This window comes from Ylistrum balloti, unplaced genomic scaffold, assembly GCF_031769215.1.
Source record: "Ylistrum balloti isolate Yb309-2 unplaced genomic scaffold, AGI_CSIRO_Ybal_v1 Utg369872, whole genome shotgun sequence".
NCBI lineage: Eukaryota > Metazoa > Mollusca > Bivalvia > Pectinida > Pectinidae > Ylistrum > Ylistrum balloti.
This window is the reverse complement of record NW_026782014.1, coordinates 58,328-85,106: the sequence shown is the minus strand read 5'-3', so window position 1 is coordinate 85,106 and position 26,779 is coordinate 58,328. Positions and strand designations below refer to the sequence as shown.

At 32.9% G+C, this 26,779-nt stretch overlaps 1 protein-coding gene across 1 annotated transcript; it reads left to right on the top strand.

Moving 5' to 3' along the window:
• The first annotated feature begins 1,601 nt into the window (after positions 1-1,601).
• LOC132545998 (copine-8-like) lies at positions 1,602-24,817 on the top strand. Its single transcript, XM_060209685.1, has 21 exons — positions 1,602-1,737; positions 3,680-3,767; positions 5,523-5,626; positions 6,157-6,196; positions 6,507-6,583; positions 6,808-6,839; positions 7,150-7,178; positions 7,498-7,601; positions 8,082-8,186; positions 8,439-8,480; positions 9,089-9,164; positions 9,598-9,612; positions 10,650-10,703; positions 11,493-11,554; positions 14,384-14,539; positions 15,126-15,198; positions 16,059-16,186; positions 16,747-16,849; positions 17,187-17,244; positions 17,535-17,608; positions 19,069-24,817. Exons 1-21 carry the CDS (start codon positions 1,649-1,651, stop codon positions 19,240-19,242), a joined length of 1,683 nt encoding a protein of 560 aa, XP_060065668.1. The 5' UTR covers positions 1,602-1,648; the 3' UTR covers positions 19,243-24,817.
• Positions 24,818-26,779: the final 1,962 nt, after the last annotated feature.

Below are 26,779 nucleotides of genomic sequence, written 5' to 3'. Positions count from 1 at the left end.
GTTTTGGGTCTATTCAGAATTCAGAACCAACTTCATAAGAGTGTGTAAATACATGCAAACCTGAAATATAATATTAGACACTGTCTTGTGCTTTGCATCTCCATCTTCGTCTATGTCTGAATGGGGAGACTTTGTGTAATCTGACACACCAGAAAAGTGAAGTATTCACAACGCTGCCCACTACTTCTGTACTTACTAGTATGTAGCCCGGTAGACTAACTACTATAGTGTGTTTCCTTTGTAAGGAAATGACAGCAGATCCTTATGGACATCTCATCCATAGTGTATAATCTCGTTGTCTCGACCAGACCTACAATTACTACAGGGGCTCGATATAGCGATGTGTTTTGTTTTACTAATAAAATATAATTGCGTTCCAGTTTAATTAGAAAAAAAAAACTTATTTCAGACCGTGACAAAGACAAATTCAGAGTAGAATAAGCATGTATTATTTCTCTTAGTATGAAAAGCAGACACTATTAAGTAATTTTCCTGGTGTGCTGTTTTAGAAAACTTCATCTTCTTTGATGTTACTAGTAATAATGTCTAGTCACGGACTTGGTCTAGTACATTGTAAAGTATATCACAACATCATAGTAAATACACATTAATTCGATGGCTTCATCTAGGAATCGATGATAGTAAAAATGTCCGTGTTCAAAATTACAAACAATGCCAGAGCCATCTCCAATGATTATTGGGAAACACGGAATCCTAGAATTGTTGAAATTAAGAATAGAACTTAAGAAGGTTCAAAACGCGAATCAATTGTACCCGAGATTCAATCGAACTCTCTAGAGTTATCAGAACAAAAATGAGTTACATTTTAAGGCGTTATGGAGCTCCTTGATGAATTTGGATTAATTTTGATCTATTCTAATTGCAGAAAACACTAGTGAACTTCAAAAACATACACAGAACAAAACTTAATATGCTTCTTCAGTAGCTTTTATTAAACAGTTTTGACGAGCATTGTATAAAAATGTACTACCACATTTCTAAAGAAATAATAATAATACCTTGAAGTCTAACAGAAGCTAGTGTTACACCGCTCCCCACTACATTGGTATGTCGCAGGCATACTTTTCTTACGTAAGTTTGTTCAGAGTATAACTCTCTGATAACACATGTTCTTGAAATTAGCATCTAGATTCGGACACAATTTGTTTCGATCAATCTAACATTTCTACTAATATTTCGCCATATTAGTATAAAAATTTCGGGACTAAGCTTCATTCATTTGTGGGTTCGGACGGACAGCTGACTGTATGATACCATACTTGGCTCTAATGTATATAATTCTTTTGTATCGAAAGATGTTATTCACTCATACGTCTTCAGTACAATCTTGTACCATAGTGTAAACAAATTCAAATCACTTGATAGTACTCATCGTTGATTCCTATAAATAAAAGAACTCTTCTTTGCTGGAGGTTTAACATAGAGCTGCGAGACATTAGTGAGCCTTAATTTTTTTCGACAAGGCATGTCAGGCGCAACTATTCGATAATCTAACGAAGCCGTTAAACCAGACAAGACTAAGCGATAAAGTTTCATATTAAACAGGAAGTCGACAATTTTGTTTACAGAAACTGACCGAAGAAGTTGGGAGTTGTCATCTAAATTTGCGAGACTATTTTACACTTTCATGGCGGGCTATCCAGGTGCCCAAGGACATTTCCAAGCAGGGACGGCAGTAGTTCCAGCATCACAAGTGGAAATAACTGTATCCTGCAGGTAAAGAATGATATTCGATAGACCTATCGGTGTTTCGTACCCAGTCAAGGATTTGTTCCATTTTGACAGACAGCTCTAAGTTTGGATAAAAAAAACAACAAGAAATGATCTTTCATATACTTAAGACACGTGAACATGCTATGTTTGAGTAAATACTGGCAAACGAATTATCAAATTCATTTTGTCATTATCAGCGTATAACATTTTATATTGCGCAACACATGACTTGGATGATATGATAATCAACCGTATGTTACTCACACTACACTAGTCCTAACACCTAAACAGAAGTAGCTCATTGTCTGGTAGAATTTTGGGTTCGCACAAAGAGAAAAAATAATAGAAGCACAAAAAGATACAATATAAACATAAGCTTAAACATGTTTTTAGCAAGAAATGAATATCATAACCACACCAAGGACGTAGTTTAAATGCATTTGGAGATTTTGAATGCCTCAATAAAAAACTTTGTCTCTGCTCATTGAGATGCTAGGTTACTGAGTCCTACACACAATGCAATCTTAACAAAATTGAAATGGTTCGATAGCAAACAACTACATTTATATGTGTGCAGTAACTACCATAACAAAATCAGTGTGTTTGGCCACTCTTAGCAAATCATCACCAAAAATACGCCTTGTGGTCTTCTATTAATTGTCCACTGTCTCATTGCATTACTGCTCCTACAACTGATATACTCTTTACAGTAGAACCAATAAAATTATAAAAAAAAAAAAAATTCCTACATATATCTGCAACAATAAACACTTTCAAATGTTCCTTCTTTCTGTGCACCATTCTCCAATGGAATAGGCCTTGCAGCCATTTTAGACCATGTATTTGTAGAAAAGATTAGCTGATTCCAGTTGTTATCAAAACCTCACCTATGCTAAATTCTACCTTTGTACCTAGTTTTATGTTAAATATAGATATATAAAAATGTATATATTAACATTTTTTCTCTCTGCATTCCCGAGGAGAAAAAATCTTAATGTGGTTTATATGTAGGGTGATCTTTCAATTGTTTACAAAAGTGAAATCATGTACAATGAAAAGTAAGTGTGCATTGATAAAAATTGTCAGTATTATTATAGGTAAGAAAAATTATCAATCATAAAAGATTGCCTGTTTAATGTTAAAATTACGCTGTTTTCTGTTACTGTTGATTTGAAAATTATTAGTCATGTACTTCTTGTGGTACTTTGTATTAAACCTGATAATGTTCATATCAGGATAAAAAATAAACAGCTGACTTATTACCCAACAGTAAAAGGTCTTATCCTCTCTTGTCTGCATTCCTTACCACACACATGGATATACATTATTGTAATTTCCTGTTTGCTCTTTTGATTTATAAATTTTCTTCAATTATTTATAATGGATGAAAACAGGTTTATTCCATGTAACATACATAAGATGAAGGGATGTTTCAATCTTGTATTATGGAAGTCACCAGAATGTGCTGTTTAAGAATGTGTAGTTCATATGGAAGTTGAGAGTTCAGGTCACCTGATCTGATCAGGTTTAACTTGTGGAAATTTCCTGTTGGTCAAGCCATAGAGTGTGCATCTTAATTTGAGAGCAAGAGACTGCTAGTTTGAAACCTAGAGGAAGCAGGACATTTTTCATTACTTCTTCCTATTATATTCATGCAAGAGGTTGGATAACTTAAAATAAAGGACTGTTTTAACTTTTTGATTTGTGAAGATTTGAGGTATGTAGTTTGATAACTACCACTGACAAATTCAGGGGAAGTAGATATCACAAATTGTGTTGTTGTAGTTGTCAGTGTGTCCTTTGGCATGAGATGTTTTCACCAGTTAATCTGGGTGACATATGACAGGCCTTCTCCATAATATTCAGTGATTGATACGAAAAGTTGACATGTTTTGTGAAATTTGAAAGTTTTATGATTATTGTTGATTGTATATATCTTTTGCAGGGGATTAAAAGATGCTGATGTTTTTTCAAAGTCTGACCCAATGTGTGTCCTTTTCACAAAAGATAAAAGAACAGGATCATATTATGAGGTGAGTTTACAGTTGACACAGCAGCCTTAATTTATTTTCACATTTTTGTCAAATACTTTACATAAAAATGTGTTCTGTAAATGTAACAGAGGTCATTTTTCATCTCAATGCCTCCACTAGGAATCGAACCCGGCACCCCTGGCTTACTAGTCTGACACTCAACCAATCGAGCTAAAGAGAAGTTCTCTCTTGCCAAGTGGTATATTGCGGCTAGTATTTTACCAGGGTTACATAAATATGCCATTACCTGCAATTGTCACATATATTGATATATACAGTAATGATAATGCTGTGATATAATTGTCTGGGCAGTAAATTCAGGTTTTGTTTATGGGTAATTTCAAATTAAAATGAGATATATGATAGATGTGACCTTATGCTTATGTTTTATTAAATCTGATCATGTCCAGGTTATGACCATGACATGCCAGTGTGATGTCACCATATAAAAGCAGAGATCTGACAGGACTCCATGTATCATCCCTGGATAGCATCTTTATAATGAGCTATATAATACATGTACCTGTGTAGTTGTGTATATACATGGTCTAATTTTTATTATAAATATCTGAGCCTGCATGTACATACATGTGGTATGGCTTAAAAAAAAAGTCAAATGTAAAGGGCATTAAAGAAATTGAGTTTTTGAATGAAATGGTAACCGAAATAATGCAAACCATTCTGATCCAGTGATTTTTGGGATATTTAACTTGAGTCCTGATCTCATGCTTTTCCTGTGGGACATGACTGAATTTAAGAACCCACTTTATTTCTTATCAACATGACTTAACAAAATTTTGGAAACACTGTTCTCGATTTCCTCTAAAAATGCTATAAAATGACTGATCATTCCAAGAGAGTTCAGTCATATTTTAAGCTTCAATATCTTGTGCGTGTTTTCTTCAAAGTTTAAGTGTGATATCTTTCATCTGTAACTCAAGTAATGAGTGGTATATATATATCATGTGTATCATTTAGCTATATATAGAGATCAAATCATCTAATGAAGGACACCAATCATGTGAATACACACTAATACCAATTTATAAGGAAAAATATGTTACTTAATGACTTTTTCTCGTAATCAAGTCATGCAAATTGGTACAATGACTGTTCGTTTTACCTGTTTAGGCATAAAACATGGAGAAATGCAGTTGTATCATACATATTGGAAAACCACCATTATTTAATGGATGTTATATCAATCTAAGTGATTTGAGGTGACATTTGTGTAAACATTAAAAGCTTAAAACAGAATAACAATTTTGAAATTAACTAAATTGTTCTGAAGTAAAAATTCACAATTAGAGATGTCCTGTCAAACAATCCAAAATCAGCCCAACATTAAGTTATACTGTTACGGGTCAATTGATTCACAAAACATTTTCAAATGGTGCTGTTGAAAGAAAAAATCTGGATTTACTTAATATGTAATGATATATCAGGAAATAGGGGAAATTATCTGGTAGGTAGTTACATGTAAACAAGTATGGTAAAAAATGCCTATTATTATAAATGTACATAGGTATCCTGTCTTAGAGGAATCTGGGTATTTATGTATAAAAAGGTGTGAAATTTGCTAAAGTCAATTTTTTGATCTTGATTCAATTCAAATATGATGTATGCTGAATTTTTCATTCTAATGCTATATTTAGCTAAAGACGGATATTTGATATACTTTATACAACGTTTCTAGTTACTAGGGTAACTGTATATAGGAATGTTAGTTTCAATATTTTCATCTTTTGATTTTAGATTGGAAGGACTGAGATGATAAAGGATACACTAGATCCAGACTTTGTGAAGAAATTTACAATGCAGTACTACTTTGAAGAATCTCAAAAATTAAAATTTGAAATGTAAGTTTACCAAAAATTATGAATTCTACGCAGAAGAAAGTTCCTGACAAGGAACATGGGACCATATACCCTACCAAAGACTGGAATGCAAATATTTTATAATAACCATGATGATATTCACCACATACAAGGCAACAAGTTTACCGTGTTATACTTCAGAGACAGTTTCTTGACTTTGAGTTACCTCCCCTGGAATCCAAATACCCATTCCCTGACAGATACACAAGTATATAATGTACCATGGCAAAAGTCATAACAAAGCCACATGCGCTACAGCACTGTATGACATAAATGTATATGATGCATTATTATTGTGTGGTACAAGTCAGGATTTTTTGTCATATATCATCATTCAACTTTCTCTGATTCAGTCATAGTTAACTTAGAAGATCACAAGAGGGTCATTTACATACAAAATCTTGTTGATTTTTTGTTAGTAGTATGAAGATATATGAGACCAAGTTAAATGAAGCCTGTATGTTTTGTGCTTATACCTGTAAATTTAGATAGCTTTTGTTTTCTAATTACAGATATGATGTGGATTCTAGTACATCAAGACTTGATGCCCATGTAAGTTGATTGCTGAAATGATATGTGTTCATCCATTATCCAATATTGTTTGAATAATATATTATTATTTCACAGAAAATGAAATTCTACTCAATAAAATGAAATAAGGTCAACATAATGCAACAGGATGGACTGTTGATACTGCTGTGGATAAACTGCACCTGTCAGAATATTTAATGGATAGGATGTATATTTGTGCTACAGTTAAAGAATACAAAAAGTTTTTCTTTCAAAATCGCTATTATTGAATGTTTTCTGGGCCTCTTGGTTTGAGAAACGAAAATGACAGTATACTAAAATTTTATTCCAGGATTTTTTGGGAAGATTTGAAGGAACTTTAGGAGAAATTGTAGGATCATCAGGAGGAAAAGTAGAAAGACCTTTAACGTATGTATAATAAATAAAGTTTATATTACTGAAAAATCACACAACAGAGATATTATGTATAATACTTACATATAAATATATCTTATTGACAAGAATTGTTCAAAAATTGTTTACATGTTGTACATTAAATAGCAACAGAAATAGGACGGTATCTTTTAGATTTTAAAGGATATTGAATCTACATATTAAACATTTGTTTCAAAAGTGTTTTTTTCCTGTTGTAGATTACAGAATTATCAGAAAGGGAAAATTATTGGTAAGTTAATCGTTAATACATAGAAGATATACATGTACTGGTTTGTGTGTGTGTGAATAATATACATGTACAAGGATACAGGTTCAGTTATCTTATTTTACTGTCAATGTTACTTTGGTCTCAGTAATTTCAATTTCATGATAAAGACAAATTCAAATTTGTTATTACAGTAGAACAGGTGATATATTTTTGTATTAATCTTTGTTCTAAATTATTGAAATTATTTTATGCCTTGAAAAGATGTCTATTATCTTCATGAAGATAATGATATTTAAGAGTATTTAATGTGTTACTGTTGCTGATTTTTCAGTTAGAGCTGAAGAAATGAGTAACTGTAAGGTAAGTGATAAACCTGTTGAAATACACTAGTTGATATATTTGTAATCTTATCCATGTTTTCTGCATCTCATCAGTACCTAAGTACTAGTATCAATACATCACAACTCTCTGTGAAAATGTGTTTTAATGGTAATGTACAGGTTTGTAACATAAACATTGAATGTCACAATGGTAATGAAATTCATTCTTGTGTAAAATCTCCAGAGCTACGTCCAAATGTTAGGCTGATAGAATCTTGGAACTCCTTAGGGGTGAAATAGGGCAATCACTATCTCAATATTTATTAGCTAATAAAAAAAATTATGGTCATATTTTCCAGGAAATAGTCACACTACAGTTTAAAGCCATCCATTTAGATAAAAAGGACTTTTTTGGTAAATCTGATCCATATCTGGTGTTTTACAGAGCAAACGAGGATAACAGGTAAGGTGATATAATTACTATGGTTTTATGTGATTTGTGGACCAGTATGGTTCTGTATGATGGTTGTGTGTCAGATTTTTTAGCTATATTTGTGCTGTATATAGCTTCAATGTGTTATAAACTTTTAACACCTGATCTTGTTGGTTGAGATAGTAGAACACAGATATTTTTTATGTAGAAAAAGAATGCAAATTAACCACACATTGCTGATTTGTCAGCTAGCTAACCATTTCACATCCGGTATCAGATAGAACTATTACTACACTGTTGAAGATAGGTGTGTTGAACTCTGTGCTTCCTAATAACCCTTGTACACAAAATGTACCTAAGTGTAATACCTAATTTACATGATTTTTAAAATATTTTTTTTAACTGTCACAGATTCATTCATGAAGTGTCCTGACAAATGTGTAATAGCCATTTTGATATCCGTTATTGTTGAGGCAAACTCTAAGTCGATGTATTTGTGTTCTATTTCAGCTATACCATTGTGCATAAAACAGAAGTAATAAAAAATACACTAAATCCAACATGGAGACCCTTCACAGTTCACACCAGAGCTTTATGTAACGGAGACTATGATAGGTTTGTATTATTTTAGGTTATTGTTAGATCAAATTTCATTGGTTAATGATAGTTATCACATCCATATTCAGTCTTCTCAAGCTTTGCTTTGTTATTTTGAATCAATTTACTTTAGTAACGTTCTGGTTTTTAAAGTTATTATTTTAATAATTGCTTGGAAAAAGGTGTTCACTATCTTTTCATGCAGCTGCATTCAACCAGAATTGAATTACAATTAAATCACAAAGTGAAAGGTGATATTTTGACTTCCAGATCCATCAAGGTGGAGTGTTATGATTGGGATAGTGATGGAAGGTATGTAGATTTTTAAACAAGTGATTAATTCATCTTTATAATATAACGAAAATACATATTATTCTAAATTCAACAGCCCACATGAGTTTGAACAAACAAACATAGGAAGTTTAGCTCTATGTATTTCTTGTCATGTAATTGATGATTCAGAATTCAGGATTACTATATGTACCTATATTTACACAAATCTTGTATAACAGTAACTGGTATTATACTATTACACTGGAAACATTTATTGTATATTTTTGTCATGGATCGGTGAAAATGAACAAGTCTTCAATTTTCAAAGAAATGAGTTAGCTAGTCTGGTTAATTAAGGTTTCCAGATTATACAAGATTCAGTTTAAACAGATGATATCAGGTAACAGAGTTGATGAAATCGGGTAAAATAGATGATAACATCAGGTAATACAAATGATGACATCAGGTGGCATAAATGATGACATTGAGTAATGTAAATAATGATATCAGGTAACATAGCCGATGACACCAGGTGACATAAATGGTAACAACAGGTATAAAAGATAATGACATCAGGTAACATAATTGATTGATGGCATCATGTAACATTATGTTATTGTAAGATATGAATGACATTTTTTTTTCAGCCATGATTTCATTGGAGAATTTGTGACCAACATGAGAGAACTAAGTCGAGGTCCTGGTTCTAACAACCAGTTCTCTGTAAGTATTTGAATTTCATATATTGAAGTATTTTATTTAACTATTTTGTAAATTGTGTACACTCAATCATTGATAGTCCTTTACTTCCAACCAATGAAGTCATGTTTTAGGGCAAGGATACTTTTGTAGAGAAAAATGTCCCTATGTCTTCTAAAACACTCTATAATCCAGTTAATGGGACAGTTGGATTGGTACCCAATATTAGGGGTCAAGGCTTAACTGAAGTCATGTGTCAAACATAGAATGACACCTAAGAGCCAGTAGGACCTACTTGTTTCTGTATTGCTTGAAATATGAAGAGAAGCGGTTATGATGGTGAATTTATATCTTAAAGAAGTTTTGCAAACTAATAAATTATGTGAAGAATGGATTCAATGATATATTTTGTGTGGGACTATTTTTAGTAATATGTGTAGCTGTACATTAATTGTAGCCTGCCCAGTGGCCAGTAAGTATGCATGCACTGCTGATAATATGGAAATTGTCTGGTATATATGCGAATTTGTATTTAGCATATGAAATGTTCTATATGTAATGCGAAATTGCTTCATTAGCTGCTAATAAACAGCATGCAGGATATGGTATCATGAGGAGACACTAGACCCCATAACTTGCAGACCTTGTGCCTGAAGATTCTGGTTAAATGTTCCTGATCTCTCCCTGATTCATGTCAATATTTCAGTATTTTCCAGTATCCTAGATCCTATTTTGAAGACCCTGACATTATACTTTGATCTCCCTTTTATCAATAGGCCCAAATGCTTACAATTATAGATATGTAGCATGGTACATTTTCTGTGGAACAAGGCTAGAGCTTCAGGTAACCCAGCATCTGACATCTGTATCAGAAGTCTGATCTTTATATATAGCATGTCTTATGCAGATACTGGTATGTGATATGACAGACATTGAAGTCTGTTGACTTTTGGTGAAGAGCCTCAATTAGTAGTGTAGATTGTAATACACTAACATGTAGTTGAATCATAGATATACCTGAAATCACAAATATGACTTAAAGAGCAAATTCTAGATTTTAAAATTTAGATACAATGTACGAGGACTAGAGTTCATTATATATAGAATGGCTATTTGTGAATAACATTGTCTGAATTTTAGATAATGCCAATGATTTTTTTCTTTTAAAATTTCAAATATGTAAGCAGGGACGATAAAAGAGCATTCAAACAAGAAATTTGATAAAAGATTGTCTATAGAATCATCTGTGGGAAGTGCCACTTTTTCTCAGACTAACTATAGATGTCTTATACCATTTTATTTGATAACATATTGGTAATACAAGTACACACTCAACTAAGCTGATTCTCAAGTGAAAGGACTGTATAGTTACACGAGATTAATCATGTTATACCTTTGTACATGTTTCACCTTGCTAGAAGAAAAACTATATCTTAGCAGCAGTTTAAATAATTATAGTGTTACGCTTCCTTGTCCAATATGATATTTAAATACCTTTATTTTCTACAGGTTATGAACCCTAAGAAAAAGGCCAAGAAGAAGAAATACACCAACTCAGGGGAGGTAATTATTGTGTTTTCAGTGTAGTCAAACCTTGTTAGTGTTTACACATACAGTATGTGGATATTTTTTGATGTGGAAGTTTTGTTCCATATCTAATGCAGTGGAACCTGGTATGTCTGGATAATATGTTATCTGTATATACATGTAGTAATTTACATCAAGCAATATTTTTCGTCCATTCTATTTACAGTAAAAAGTTAATAAATAAAGGAATTATATTTGTGATCTAATTTACTAAATCACTTGTTTTTTGAGATAGGTAGACATGGTAAATTCACAAAGTGATGGTTTATGATAACTAAGTTTCCTTTCACAATGAGACACTGTTTTACCTCATGCTTCATGACATAAACTCTTGACAGCAGCTAAAATTTACATATGACCATAAGTAAAACCTATAAGCACTATTATGTTTTGTATTTTTACACTATGAATCCTGTCGTTTGTATTCTTTTATACTATCTGGATAATCTGTAAAAAGTGTGCCTCATTACTTTAAAAGTTGATATGTTTATCACTATCAGCTGAAGATAATCATATGTAAGACATTGATTTACAGGGAATTTATTTAGATATACTAGTATATATGAGAGTTATTGCCCTTTGTGTACCTAGAGCATGGTAATTTTTCGCAGACAGTGTTTGTACTTCAGTTTCTGTACAATTTCTTAGACTCAGAGATAGATTAGTTAATGAGTATCTCTCTGGTAATATTAATTCATAAAGGTGATTTTGAAAAAGATGTCAAACTTTTTTTGTGATCATGAGTTGACATTTATTTTTCTGTAGGCTATACTCATGTCATATAAAATGGAGATACAGCATAGCTTTCTGGACTATATACAGAATGGGTAAGTAAGCAATATGGCACTGCCTGAACACTGTTTACAATTTTTGTCCTGTTAACTGTTTGATTGCTTTGTATTGAAGTCACATATTGCATGTGTTATGTATACAGTTAAGCAGGTAACTGTAAAGATCGAAGATATCAACGAGCATCTCTCCTTTTGGAAATTTTCATACAAGAAATCTTTCAAATAATCTTGCATTTCTGCCCAACCAAGTCACTACTTTCACCACAAATAGACATCCTTTGATACAACATCCTGTTGCTAGTTTAAAAGTTGAAGTACTAGTGGGTGTTACGTAATGTTCGTGGCTGTGACGACTGTATATCAGCTGCTATATATAAGAATTTTTCAACTGATGACTGTTCACTGGGAAATTGTTCAGAGAAACAGTGAAAAGCATCTAGGTAAGCTAGAGATAGATATTTATATAGATTACCTGCTTTGTTGTATCAGGACACACATTTAAATGTTACCTCACTGATTTTGATGCTATGGCAAGCTCACTTAGCACCTTAATGTGTTGTATATTCAAGATAAAGTTATCAACACTGTAGATAAAAAGACTTAGGAATATTGATCAAAGTTAAAAGACTTAGGAATATTGATCAAAGTTAAAAGACTTAGGAATATTGATCAAAGTTTGCTTCAGAATCATTATAACAGGAAGTCATGCCAGCCATTTTATACGGACAATTCTTTAAAACATTTTTCCCAGTTGCTTTAGTCTGCTTTAAACACTGATTTATTGCTTACACACTAACACACACCTTCTAGATTTTCTGCTGAGAGCTGAAGTCTCTCTTTGTCAGTTGACATCAATATTAATGATGAAATGGATAGAAGACTTTTTCATTTCAAATATAGGATTCTTGTTCAATTGGTATAAGCAAACAAAATAGTCAATAAATAATCAAATAGAATCATTTAATAATGATTGTTTTTCTGTGTGCAATCCTTTGTTTTGAAAATGTTTATTGGTCAAACAAGATGCAAAAAATATAACCTTTTGAAGGAGTAATATAAACCTGTATTTAAAGCAAAGCGTCTTAAATTACGTCAAACATAAATAGCAAAATCATATCATAATCAATATCAGGCAATGAAAATATTCAATAAGTACAGTGTAATCATTAATGTTCATGGGTATTTTTTATTTACATTGGATTTGTTGTTAAACTTGGTCCACAAATCTATATATCCACGACATGCTAAACATATTAACATTGATTATAATACTTGCGGTTTTTGTGATTCATCATTAAGTTCCAACAAAAATATATGATATTACAGTAGTCTAGACCTATAGTTGTATCAGTATTTTATAGAAATATATTGTAAACCTGCATTAACAAGGCACCATTTACCAATATTTAAATCACATCAAAATCACACGCCTTGTAACCTCATGTGTCGATCTTGATTAAAATAACGTTTAGTGTTCAGTATCATTGCATTCAGTTTACTAGTTTCGTAATCGACCTTTGTTTTCATATCTTTTTCTTATTTTCTTCATATTTTTGTGGACCCTGGGTTTTCAATTACTTCTGATCAATGGACAAAAAGTGGGTATGTATCCCTTCCACTTTTGATTTTCATCAACTAACTATTATTGTACACTTAGCTAATCGTAAAAGGGCCATCATCATATCAGCACTATTGATATAGCACCAGACTTATTCTGACTTCAGGTGATGATCGAGGTATGCTTCAATCCCTTCTTAGGGGGAGGGGTTCCATTTTCTCAGAAAGTTGACATCACTGACTGTCTTGTGATGTCGTGACTATGTCCTTTGCAAGACATTTTACCCTGATTGCTTTAGAAGTATTTAAACTGAAGAATTCACTACACAGAATTTATGATTGTGGCAATATATATCAAATTTTATGTGAAATAATCAAATGGTATAAATTTCATGGTGTGATTGCGTCAGTTTTTATGTACATTATATCTGGTATTTATTTCACATTTATAAAAAACATGATAGTTTGATTTGTATCCATTTTAATTTGATGTCATCTAATAGACGGCTTTCTCATAACTAGTTGAAATGGGAGACTTGATTCCTTCAATTTTGAGTGTAACGAATATTCCTGTGCTAGTCTTGGCCCCAATATGTGGTGTTCCTTTTTAGAATCAATAGTAACTTTTGAGTTAATGTCATTTCATGAAAACAGCTTTAAGAGGTGCTCTGAGAGAGTTTACAATTATTGATTATTGCCCTTTTATTTCTTGGATCTTAATTCTATAAAATAAATTTTCATCAGACAACCTCCTAGCTGCCTGTAGATAGCTCAAAGGCCCAGGATATTGTCATTTAGAGAAATAATTATGTGACAAGGAGAACAGTTAGAAGCAAACTTTGATTCTTTTTCCTGTCTGTTGATTTTATCAATATCATTCAGTTTCAATAAGGGTATTATTAATGAGTGCCTTTAAACACTGATACAAACACTTACTGCCAGTTAACATTTTAATAAGCATCTGAATTACATATTTTTGAGTTTTTGATCTTGTTTGCTTTTTTCAAAGCTCCTTCCTTTGATTGTAATTAAATGATCATCTTTCTCTTTATAAACTGGTATGATTTTAGCCGAGTCATAAAGAAATTGAATCTTCACAAATCACTATTAGACTATATGCAGTTGGGCTAAGCTTTATTTCTGATGTATGACTAGACATTTGATAGACACAATGAATGGGATAAGGTATATGTTCCAGCTAGCCTTGACTCAAGAGTGATATCTACATTGTATGATCTTTCACTGAACCTATTTCAGTGATAAACAGGTTATAAATGAGACTTAGATAGAAGATTTTATACTTACCAGCACTGAGATGAGCTTCACCGTAGCTGTGGACTTCACTGCTTCCAATGGAAACCCTTCCTCCCCAACCTCTCTTCACTATCTTAATCCATATGGAGCACCGAACCAGTACGCAGCGGCTATACAGGCAGTAGGGGAGATAATCCAGGACTATGACAGGTACGAATGGTTTCTCTTCTGACTTGACGGGTGAAAGTGGTACCATCTGAGTTAAGTGATTATCACAATTCCAAGAGTTGGAGAAAAGAGAAGATATGTACATCAATATCAGATTTTTAATATTGTGATGAAGCAATTTTTTGTTAAGGCTGGCTAAATGTCCTTGGCATTGTTTCCAAAACTGATAATTCTATGGCCAATTATTTGTCTAGACACAAATCTCTTGGCATATATTTGTCCAAGCCAAAACACCGACCAAACTGTTGTTCAAATCTGTTAAGTCAACTCATTTGACCATCATTAAGACGGCAAATACAGAGCCTGCAACACTTATAATGAATGAAGAGAAACTGAATATATGAATAAGAAAGTAAAACATTATTTATATGATGACTACTGTATGAGTAGATAGTTATTCTGTTCGACTGTAGTCCTGTTATTAATCTGTATATGTACTGATTACAGATATAAATATAGAATATGGATTACTGATAAAGAAAATACAGTATATGTACACATGATTTCCTTGCATCTGTGGTGTAGAATAAGGAGATGTAACAAAATGGATGGCTTTTGCTCGTTTTAGTGACAAGCTGTTCCCTGCCTTAGGTTTCGGGGCCAGGATGAGTGATGGAAGTGTACATCATGAATTTGCACTGGTAAGTTGTTTTTAAATGTGATTGCACCAGATTCTAGTATATCTGTGGTAATTGGAAAGTTAATTGATTTATTGTGAATTATAGGACATTCAAGGCTAATCCTTTGTTAGTCCACCAGTTACAAGTAACCATGAGCTTGTTCTGTTCCCTTGTTGTCATTGTTGGCATCCTACCTGGAGACTTTAAAGATTTTAAGTCTTTTGTTCAAAGACCAGAACAGTTCTATGGTAAATTGCCTGGTGTCCTGTTCCTCCTTTTATCTGTCTGTCCACTAATCCATTTGTCACTCCATCTGTCCAAGATAGTAGTGACAGATGGAGTGACATAGATTATCAGACACTATCTCGTTAACACTTCTCCTTAATGAATAATGATACAGGCAATAGAAATATTTGCTAATGAGTTTGACATTGTCCTTGTAGTGCTGAACAAAAATTATGCAAAAGACACACAAGTGAATAGGACCAATGCTACATTCAAGATACCCACCATCATAAAAACTGTGTTTCACTACGTATACTCCTCCAGAACCAAAAGTAATAATGAGGCAGGGCTTCCATTTACGTCTTGTGCATGACCAACAAATGATTCCATCTGAAATCAGGGATCTTGTAAATGGAAGTTCTTCCTCATTATTACTTTTGGTTTTGAAGATGTCCAACATTACCTCCATCTTGAAAATAAACTTTGCCTGATTATATAGTTAAATTTATCATTTTTATAACACATTGATTCAAAATTTAAAAAATGGGAAATTCATGTTGGTCATTTCTACATTTAACATTATGTAAACAAGGAGAGTATTTATCAAAAAAAATTTAAGGAAAGAAGTGAGCAAAAATATACTTCATGTATTTCAGAATTTCAACCCAAGCAATCCATTCTGTCAAGGTGTGCAAGGTATTTTACAAGCTTACTACAACTCCCTAAAGAATGTACAACTTTATGGGCCAACAAACTTTGCCCCTGTTATCAACCATGTGGCCAGGTAGGTTCTAGTATCTCCCCCAGACTTGTAGTATTACTGGTTACTGATTATTGCAAATAACTTGCTCAAATGTAATTTGTGACACATGTAGGTTCTTTTATCCTATTTGTGAAATACATTTGATTTGCTGTGTGATAATACATCTGCTTTACCATGTGATTTCCTTATTATTCAGTAAGTACACCTGTGTAATGTTTTCATATATTATATATGTGTAATTTAGGGTGCAATGAGAGGGCAAACACTGTCGAAGCCCGAAGAAGCAGTACATTTCTTGTGTTACATTACATCCTGTGACATCAGGTTTAGAAAATGAAATGTTGTTACACACTCACAGATCATACTCTGACATTACAATGAGACCATACATATACAGTCTTAAAGACTTACAGTTGATATTAAATTGTTTTCTACAATATTTTCCTGAATAAGTGATCTTAGATAAATAGGATTTTAAAGTTATTGGCATTTCCTGAAATTAAGATTTCTTGAAATTGTTTCATTTATTATATATCATCTGGAAATTCCTGTAAGATCTTATATTCATGATGTACTTGTAGGTTTGCAGCTGCAGTGCAGGATGGCTCTAATTATTTTGTGCTGCTCATCATCACGGATGGTGTCATCACCGACATGCCACAAACCATGCAGGCTATAGTCAATGTAAGTACCAGGGTACCAGATTGTGCCTCAGAACATGAAAAATAGTAGCATATCCATGAAGACTGAACGTTCAAAAAAAAGATATGAAATTTGTAGAATTATCGCATCACAATCATTATGTTGATCTCACTATCACAACATATGTATGACTTTGACAACTTGCCTTTTGGGTATTTCCTGAAGTACAATATTTGAGATATACATGTTACAGCTGAATTATCAGTAGTTGTAGGTAAATAGATATTTAGATTTATTACAAAAACATATTTCTGTAAAAGTCATTGAATGGTACCGATATTCTTGACAGTTCTCCCTAACATGGTTTTGATGATTGTAGGCTTCTGGGCTACCAATGTCAATCATCATAGTTGGAGTAGGAGAGGCAGATTTTGAAGGTAACTTTATTTTTATGTCTTGTGAAAGAGTATTTAAAAATTGTATTGGATGTGAAAAACATCTATTGGCCATTTGGTTTTTTATAGCATTTTCTTCTCTGGTTTGTTCTACTTTCATTCACAAAATGGATCCCTAATTAAGAGATGAATTTTGACTTGATGAATGAAATTAGATCATTTTGAGTTACACTACATTTAAGAGAACATGTGTTGATAAAAAGTTGAAACAGAAACCTGTTATTTTCTGAAAATTTTTATTCACAGGATTCATGTCTTATAATTTTTTTCAGCCATGGATACACTAGATGGGGATGAAGTGAGGTTGTCTTACAATGGCAAGCAAGCAGTCAGGGATATTGTACAGGTAAGGTGTTTCCATAACAACAAGTGGCTAAAATATTGTGCAGGTAGAGTGTTTTTATTGGGGAAAGTTATCAAAATTAATAAAATTAATCCATAGCAACAAGTGATCTGGACATGTAAGGGTTTCCATGGTAACAAGTGGTCAAAGTATAGATGTTTCCAAACAAGATGTTGTATAGTTGAGATGTTTCCAATGGCAACAATATGATGTTTCAGAAACATTGTATAGGTAAGATGTTTCCATGGTAACAAGTGGTCAGAATATTGTATAGTTTAGATGTTTCCATGGTAACAAGTGGTCAGAAACATTGTATAGTTGAGATGTTTCCATGGTAACAAGTGGTCAGAAACATTGTATAGGTAAGATGTTTCTATGGTAACAAGTGGTCAGAATCACTGTATAGGTAAGATGATTCCATGGTAACAAGTGGTCAGAAACATTTCAAAACTTCAAGATAGCTGAAATAACTTAGTTGGTTAGAGAGTTGCTTAAATGACCACCAGTGAAGATCAGAAGTGTGTGTGTTAAACCCTCCCTACCTGTGATGGTTTGTGTCTCTCAGGAGACTGAGAAACTGTCCTGTCTGTGCTATCATGGTTGTGTTCTTTGGCAACACACTTTGTAATAGACCTCCTATATGTTGTTTAGTGAGGTAGCGACCAGCTATTGACCATTCACAGGACAACAAACCAAACAAACAAACAAACAAACAAACTGTAAGATGTTTTCATGCCAACAAGTGGTCAGGGACATTATGTAGGTAAGGTATGCCTCTTATTGTTGGGAGACATTGTACAGGCGAGATATTTCCATGGAAACAAGTGGTCAGTATATTTCTACAGCTTAGAAATGCTTAGAAACATTGTTTGTATAAGGTGATTGTTTGTGTAAGGTGATTTTATGGCAACATGTGACCAGAAACAGTGTACAGCTATAAGATGTTTTCATATGTATAAAAGTACATTTCCTACTAGGAGATACAATAAGTGATCTGATGTTTCTTTTTGGCAAGTTTTGACAGAGACTTTCATGGCCGACATGACTTTTGTTTGTTGTAACAAACAAGCTTACTTCTTAAAATTAAAAAAATCACTTTTTACATATCCGTTGAAGTTTGATGATATATTTCTGAGCTGATTAATTTATTTTGACATGCTTCATCAGGCACTATTCAGCATAATGTCAGTGTCAAATAAACGAAGGTTGAATAAGCCTAACAAACCGTTAATATTTTGATAGTCTGAATTTTCAAAAAAATCATTTAGGATAAATAGAATGCATGGCCATTGTTTTAAAATAAAAGCTGTATTTTGTATCTGGATAGAAAGACAAAAGTAGCCTGGCAAAGGTTCACCATTTGTGTCTTACTTCACCTTCATCAAAATACATCTTCTATATTGATACACTTACCGTTTATCCTCTATATAAATACAGTCATTACATTTTATGTTTTATTTCAGTTTGTGCCATTCCGTGATTTCCTCCGGGGTGCCAACAGTAGCAATATGCAGATGTGCCAGGCAGCTCTAGCAAAGGAGGTTCTGGCAGAGATACCAGACCAGTTCCTGTCCTATATGAAGGCCCACAATTTTAAACCTAGACCACCAGCCAATGCTCCCGGACCAGCTTATTGATAAAGATTCTGTTGTGACTTTCCAAATAGCACGTTTTATGGATGTAACGACTACTGACTAGTACTGTTGAGAGGTATAAGTACTGTTATGTTACCTTGAAGATCTTCTGGGATCTGAAATACTACCTATATGTCATGTGACTGTTCTTCTTTAATGAAAGTCACCAGTAATCATATCAATGGTCTGATATAAAGGTATACACAAAAATGACACCAGAAGAGCTGGGGTACTAGTCTGTATTTGGTCTGTGTTGCCATTTATTGTTAAGGGTGTTCAATTATAACTATGGCAATCTTAGTATCGGTGATAGAAAATTAAAATAAAATCAACGCTAGGTGCGGTGTTCGATGTTTAAGCAATATATTTCAAACATGAGTTTACCACATATAAGATATTAACTAGTTTCATTAGGGTAGTAGATTACATAAACACAACATCTGAATGCATGTATTCCATTCTCAGTCCTCAGGCATAAGAAAGAATATTGTTTGCTTCCTGTAATCCTTCTGATCAAAAATAAGTGTGCTTTTTCAAAAATTGTTATTAAAATTTATCAAGATAGCACTATTAAAATCAGGATCAACCTGCCATATAACCTTTGTGTATTTCAGAAAAAGATTAATTCTTGCAACACACCCTGGATCTTTCAAACCTATAATCGGAAACAAACATTATTTTTGTTTGGCCTTATTTAACATGTACTGTTTGTATTCCAGAAATGAAGGCGAGTGGTTTTTATAGTAAAACAGTATCTTTGAGTATCCTTGTATTTATAAGAAGATTATCACACAACTGTAAAACAATTCAAAATGTCTACAAAAAGTCTGTTATCAATTCACAAAACAAGGGAGGTAAAAGCACTGGTGTTTCCAGTTAGATATCAAATTTCTCGAAATAAATTCTACATCCTTGTAACATGTTCTGAATCAGTGCTCATTAGCATATACCCATCTTGTCCAAATTCTGGATAATTGAGTCAACAGTTGACAATCCTTGAAAAGAAATTTTCATTCCTACAGGGAAACCTAACGTGAGTTTCTGTCTGTTTCGATTTCAACATTCATTGAGTACACTCTAAGTTTGACAGATCATACATACATGTACAAGCTGAAATAATATTGGTGTATGTCTCATTTTTTGTCATCTCTGCCAATTAAGTATATAAAAAATAATAAAGTTTATTTAGTTTATTTGCCATGAAGTAAGGGAATTTATCTATTTTTTGTGTTGAGAGCGTACCAGTCATCTGTATTTCATCCTTAAGCTAGAACAGCAGTAGGAAATTATGAAAGGAATGAAAGCCTGTATGAAACCTCTTCTAAACGTGTTTAGAAATGACTGGGTAGCTATATAACATGAGATTATTATGAAAATGGCTGATTATCATTGTCATCAACATGAATATCAGACATTGTAGATGATTCTGTGATGTGTGTGTAATACTTTGGCATGGCACCTGCTACAGACTTGTGTCTAATTGTATGTTTTTTTTATTTGTGTTTTAATACAGAAGTCCTTCATGTTGCTGTATGATATAGAACATTTCTAGAAGTAGTTTTTAAACTATAAACATCAGATCTTGAGATCAAGATTTTTTTATTGTGATTGTTATATTAAATGTATGTTTATGAAATATATGTGTATACTGTTTTAATTTTAATAGGGTAATGTATAGAAATTAGTTAATAAATGACAATTAAAATTTATTTCATCAAATGACATTGCAAATGAGTCCCTGACTTTTTAACAAATGAGAAATGATACATAACACACAAAAGAATTAGTTAGAAAAAAGAACAATACAAATTTTCAGGCAAAGTATGTTTTCTTGCCATTTGGTGAAAAAAGGGTACTTTCAATATGGTCTGTTGCACTACACAAAGTTTTGAAGTCTCACTGCTCCAATACAATATGTAGATACAAATTTGTATTTAAATATACAGCGTATCATTATTGATCATTGTGTTGAAGATTGGGGTCATGCTGCAATTGTCTTTTTCCATGTCCATGTGGACACAATTCTTTACTGATATATATATATCAGAATTGAGTTTGTCAATAAAGTCATACAAAGGGTTACTATCAGGCTTGGATGTTAAACTTCCTACAGAATCGTTATCACAAAATTTTTATTTCTGTCAGAGAAACTTGACTGATTCTAGATATTGGATCCTCAAGTCCTTGTCACAATTTTAATACCAATACCCAAGATCAGAACAGTATTCAAATAATATTCAGATTTTTAAGCTCAAAAAAGTGTAAACAAAATAGTTGAACATGAATTTTGAAGTGAAGAATTTTCTCCAAATTCAAAAAATTGTTTTGAACAGCATGGTACAAAAATTTGAATAAAGTTATGACAATTTATTTAAAAGGTCATTTTAATTTTGAATAGTCCTATACCTAGTCCAAGCTTTTTACTTATCTATTGAGTCAAATATGGTATGTTACATTGTGCATTTTTATGAAGTGTGAATTGGAATTATATTCTTTAAGCATGGTTAGTGGTTCTTAATGATGTAATAATCCTTAAAATATGTTTCTTATTTACTCAATATCTATTCTTCTTATATCTATTTCATATATATGTGAACATAGAACATGCATTATGATGAAAGGCGATGAACTTGTTAACATAATCAACTTTCATAAAAGTGTTGACTTATAATCCAATATATTAGATAATAGGTATGTATCTATGCCTTACAGTGACTGAAATTGATTGGCATTTATATACCATTAGATAAATATCCACATAGTCGTGTTTATCACACAGAATGTATTAGTTTCAACTTTTTATTTTTTCAAAAAAATATATGTGTGTACAGTATTATTTGTGTTACCACTCGTAACTCAGAGAAAATTATCACATCCGAATTCCTACTATCAACTACTTTCAATAAAGATGTATTAAAGTTAAAAAGCTCAAATAGATATAAGTATTTTTCATCATATTGCATGTCATGCAGCTAGCTTTACAATTATGATATCCTTTTCATAATGCTTGTAATATGGATGGCAACAGGACACCTGTTAATTGGCTGTCTTACTTAACTAATCATGCTGTCAGTGAAGTTTTCCTAGGAAATGACCAATAAAATGTTAGTAGCAGGTTTGCATTGTTTTTATCACTGGTTAAAACAAATAAATTTCATGTATGGTGTACAAAACTTGCATTTGAGTTAACTGGAGAGTTTTAATTTTTTTTTTTTTTAATGGGGAAAGGAGGGATTTTGAAAAAGTTTCTCTTTTAGGAAAAAATGTATTGGTATGTGAAAAGTACATGTTAGTTAACTGAGGATTAATGTCAGAAATTTTTTCCCTATTAGTCGCAAAATAATCATTAATGGTGATTTTATCAGACATTTAGTCTTGATAACATTCCAGTTTTGTTAGAGGGACTGTATCTTATAATTTTACACTACATCCTGCTGTCTTTTCACCCTGAACATTTAAAATGTTCAAAGGCTGTGATTATTGTTGTGTTAAAGGGACATGTAATTGTTATTCCTGTGTGAGGATAAACCTATTACAGTAGCATTTTAGTTGTGTAGTTAATATTTATCCCATATGAAAGCATGTCTTGATAAACATGATATGAGTATGATACCCACATATTGATGTACAGGCCCCAGACATATAAATGTATCATTTTATCTTCTCCATATTCATAATTTTACATACCAGCTTTGTCTGGAGGGATTGGGATCTTTTAATGTTTTACCAGCAAACATAGCATACACAATGAATTTGAATTTCATGCACAGTCTACAAGATAAATATGTAGACACCAAACGAAAAAACATATTGTACACTGTATTTGTGGGAGAGACCTACTGGCTGTCTCACTTTCTGAAACAATATATGTCTTTATCCCTTTATCCCCAGAAGGGAGGTAACTGCTGATAATCTATTGTTAGAAACATATCAAATGATAGTAATTAGTCACCAATAGATAAATAACTCTGCTGTTTGTCTTATCTGAGGATCAATACACCTAAAAATATTGTCAGGAGAGAAACAATTGAGTTGTCTCCCCTGGTGAAAGATGTATTTGTTAATAATTTTACCCCAAGAGAGATTGCTTGTAATTTTCCCAGGAGAAACCCACTAGAGAGAAAGGATTCGTCTCAGTCTTTCTAGGACATCTAGACACTTTTTAGTCTCCCTTTAAGAGATGTATCTGGTAGTTCATTAAACATTTACCTTTCACAACATTTTAATAATCAAGAAGGCACATCTGATGTAAAAGTGCTATACTTGGGCTTCCTTGTAGGGTTATTTTGTCTACCTACAGAAATTATCAACTTTAGGGTTTTTTTCAGAGAAGCATTTTAAAGGGATTATTTTCACAAAAGAGTTTTTATAGTGTCCTTTTTATTTTTATTGAAGCATGGTCAAAATGTAATTTATAAATGACTATATAATCATATCAGTACATGTATGTGTTTAATGCTTTTGATATTTGTACTGTTTAAGGGTACATGGGCCTGTAACAATATTTCTGGGGAATGAGGGTTTGTATGGTAAACAGTAACTAGTAAAGGTTGTACTAGTTATAGTATACCATACACGTCTTCATTGACACCCAAAAACGTTGTTATGAGCCCCCGTGTTTAAAGTAACGTGATTCATTTAACACTTCTTTCTTAACAGCTCTTCACCTGTTATCGTCTACTCCTACAGATGATATTATATATGTGAATGTCTGGTGTAAATTGTTTGATGGTAAACTCTAGTCCATTGATATGTGTATAGTGGATTACTGGATCTGATTATCAAAAGCTAGTTACCAGCTGTTGTAAACCTTATTGATAATCTGTTGTGTGTGTCGCGCTAGATATAATGTCAAATCCCTTTATAATGCCAAATCCCTTTATAATGTCAAAGCTTACTAAGTAATATTATGACAAGGGTTTTTATTGTCCAGTATAACAACACTGAGGCACCATTCTGTTCCTTCTGTGTTCTCCAGTGATGTCCCCCAGTTTCAATAATGACCACCTCTTTGTGACTTTCTCTTGTTACACATATGTAATACAGGTATAGATGTTATATATTATGTAATTAATAACCTATTTCATTTCACATTGCTATATATTGTCAAAATAAATCCTGTGCAATTGGTTCCTTGGTGTAGACCTACAGTTTAGGAAAAAAATGAATGATTGTTTCAACCAACCAAAATCAAACAAAACATATCATTGGAAAATATCTGATTTCAATGGTATTTTATATAACCTGATATGTGGTCTTTAAAATTGTGTGGGATGTTAACTAGTTAGTCTTTATCAATGGAAAGACAAACAACATGGCAGTGAATGTTAATAAGATGTGTTTGTTCAGCTATCAACTATGAGTTTTATACTTATTATGGCGGAATCACATATCATCAAAAATAAATGTTTTTTTTAATCTGGAGGTCATTTCCTTATCAAACAAGCAGCAATAATCAGTCAATTTTATATGCACCTCAGTTCAACAAACGACCAATATTTCTTATTCCCTCGTGTCTGTTACTTCATGTTCTTTACTTTTACAATAGATATCAATTCTTTTACTATGTAACTTTCGATATGTGTTTTTATGTTTTATCAATAAACATTATGACAAAATTGACATGGGAGTTGTGTCTATTTTAGACAACTTTCATCAGATATGTTGTGTGTAAAATGAGTCTCTGTTGGGATGGTATAGAATGGAGTGGGTCTGAAAGTAATTACATGTAGTACCTGTGCAAACATGGTCTTGTACAAAGATACTACAATACTATAATATTAGAGAACAAATTGACTAACACGTCACTATCGTGTGTTTTCTGTTGTTATCAGGTGCGTGTCTATGGCAGAACAACAGGATGTTTATTAGAAACCGCCCTTACCTATATAAGGTCAAATAACAGTGACCTTGAACTTCTTCGTAACTCGTGAGATATTCCACCACAGTGTCAGCCATTAGAACGATGGATATAATATTTCAAGAATTTCCATTTGGCCATTTTTGTCACCAAATCGTGAACCAGAAGTTCAGGTTTTCAAACATTCGCAATTTTTTAAGTTGAATTTTTTCCCATAAATTTGCTTCAGCATCGGAAAACATCTTTTGCTAAAAAGTAAACATTTCCGAACGTTTAAAATATGGAACATGCTTTAACATAAAAATGTACCTAAATATAACAGAGAACTTAATTTGTATAGATGATATACGCGAGTGTGTTACCAATATATTGACTGCCATTGTAGTGTACGTCAATTCAAAAATTGTTGACCAAAGTATATAAGCAAACTGTGATCTCGTTTTTGTTTTAGCGAAAAAGACTTAAAAATGCGGAGAATACAGTGAAGTATGAGCCACAAGACATACGTACCGCTTGTGAAATATCTTTATTAAAATTAAAAGATTTATGAAATTTAAAAAATTTATATTACACTGCCAATTTTAGTTTTCAGAGAGCTATTTCGCTCGAAGTGAGCTTTCTAAAACAATCGTGCTGAATGGCTATACATTTTGAATAAATTAATTGTAACAGTCAACTAGTTGTTTAGTTTCAAAATGATGATTGTCATTCCAATGATTTTATTAACATATTGTTGCATTTAATGTATTAATGCTTTGAACCAGCGATGTTAGAATGATATATTTAGCAGCATTACATACAATTTGTACCTTCGTATTTTCTGTGAAGAACTAAGATTATCGCCTCTGGTATTCCTGAATCGTTTCGAATTGAAAGACAGAATATTGCTGACAATGTCACAAGCTGTAATTGCTTTTTGATTTGGTAGAGTCACTTAATTTTATAGACAATATATACTGAGAGGAAAAAGAAACGCAATTAGGAATTTCCAGGTCAACTACGGGAAATAGAAAAGGGTTTTAGAATGTATTTATGGTGTAACTGGAAGAAAGTTGACCACTCTGTCATCTACGAGAATTTCATTCGTGTACGTTAAGTAAACCTTTCAAATTTGACGTTGATTCAAGAGTACCCCACTCAAAATGAAGTGCGTTTTGGACCCATCAATATCGTGTGTGCCTTCCGCAAGCTGCAGTAACTGCATAAACTCTTTTTTGCATTGAATTGATCGGGGTATTAAACCTCCTCATTTGTATAAGATTTCATTCCTCATCCAGCGCCAACGCCAACTGACCGACGTTGATTGGAGGATTCGGCCTACGTCTTATCCTTCTGTCCAACTCGTCCCATAAATGTTCTATTGGGGAGAGGTCAAGACTGTATGGGGGCCAGTCTAGGTGGGGGCATTGTTTGCTGCGAGATGACCACGGCAAACCCTCGCTACATGCGGCCGGGCGTTGTCCTGCTTAAACGTCAGTTGACGCTGCTGTAATAAAGGAACAACATGCGGCGCTAGGACTTGATCTCTATAGCGGACGGCCGTGAGGTTTCCCTGAATAACGACCAGAGGAGTCTTGATACCATGCGCAATCCCTCCCCATACCATGACCGATCCTCCTCCAAAGCGGTCATTCACTATCACGCAAGCATCTGCATAGCGCATAAGAAGTGCAACAGCAC

Excerpts from the sequence above, each read along its gene's own strand:
- LOC132545998 (XM_060209685.1), top strand. The coding sequence starts at position 1,649 with ATGGCGGGCTATCCAGGTGCCCAAGGACATTTCCAAGCAGGGACGGCA. Across the intron at positions 5,627-6,156 it reads CAAAAATTAAAATTTGAAAT|ATATGATGTGGATTCTAGTA; the intron begins GTAAGTTTACCA and ends TTCTAATTACAG. Across the intron at positions 8,481-9,088 it reads GATTGGGATAGTGATGGAAG|CCATGATTTCATTGGAGAAT; the intron begins GTATGTAGATTT and ends TTTTTTTTTCAG.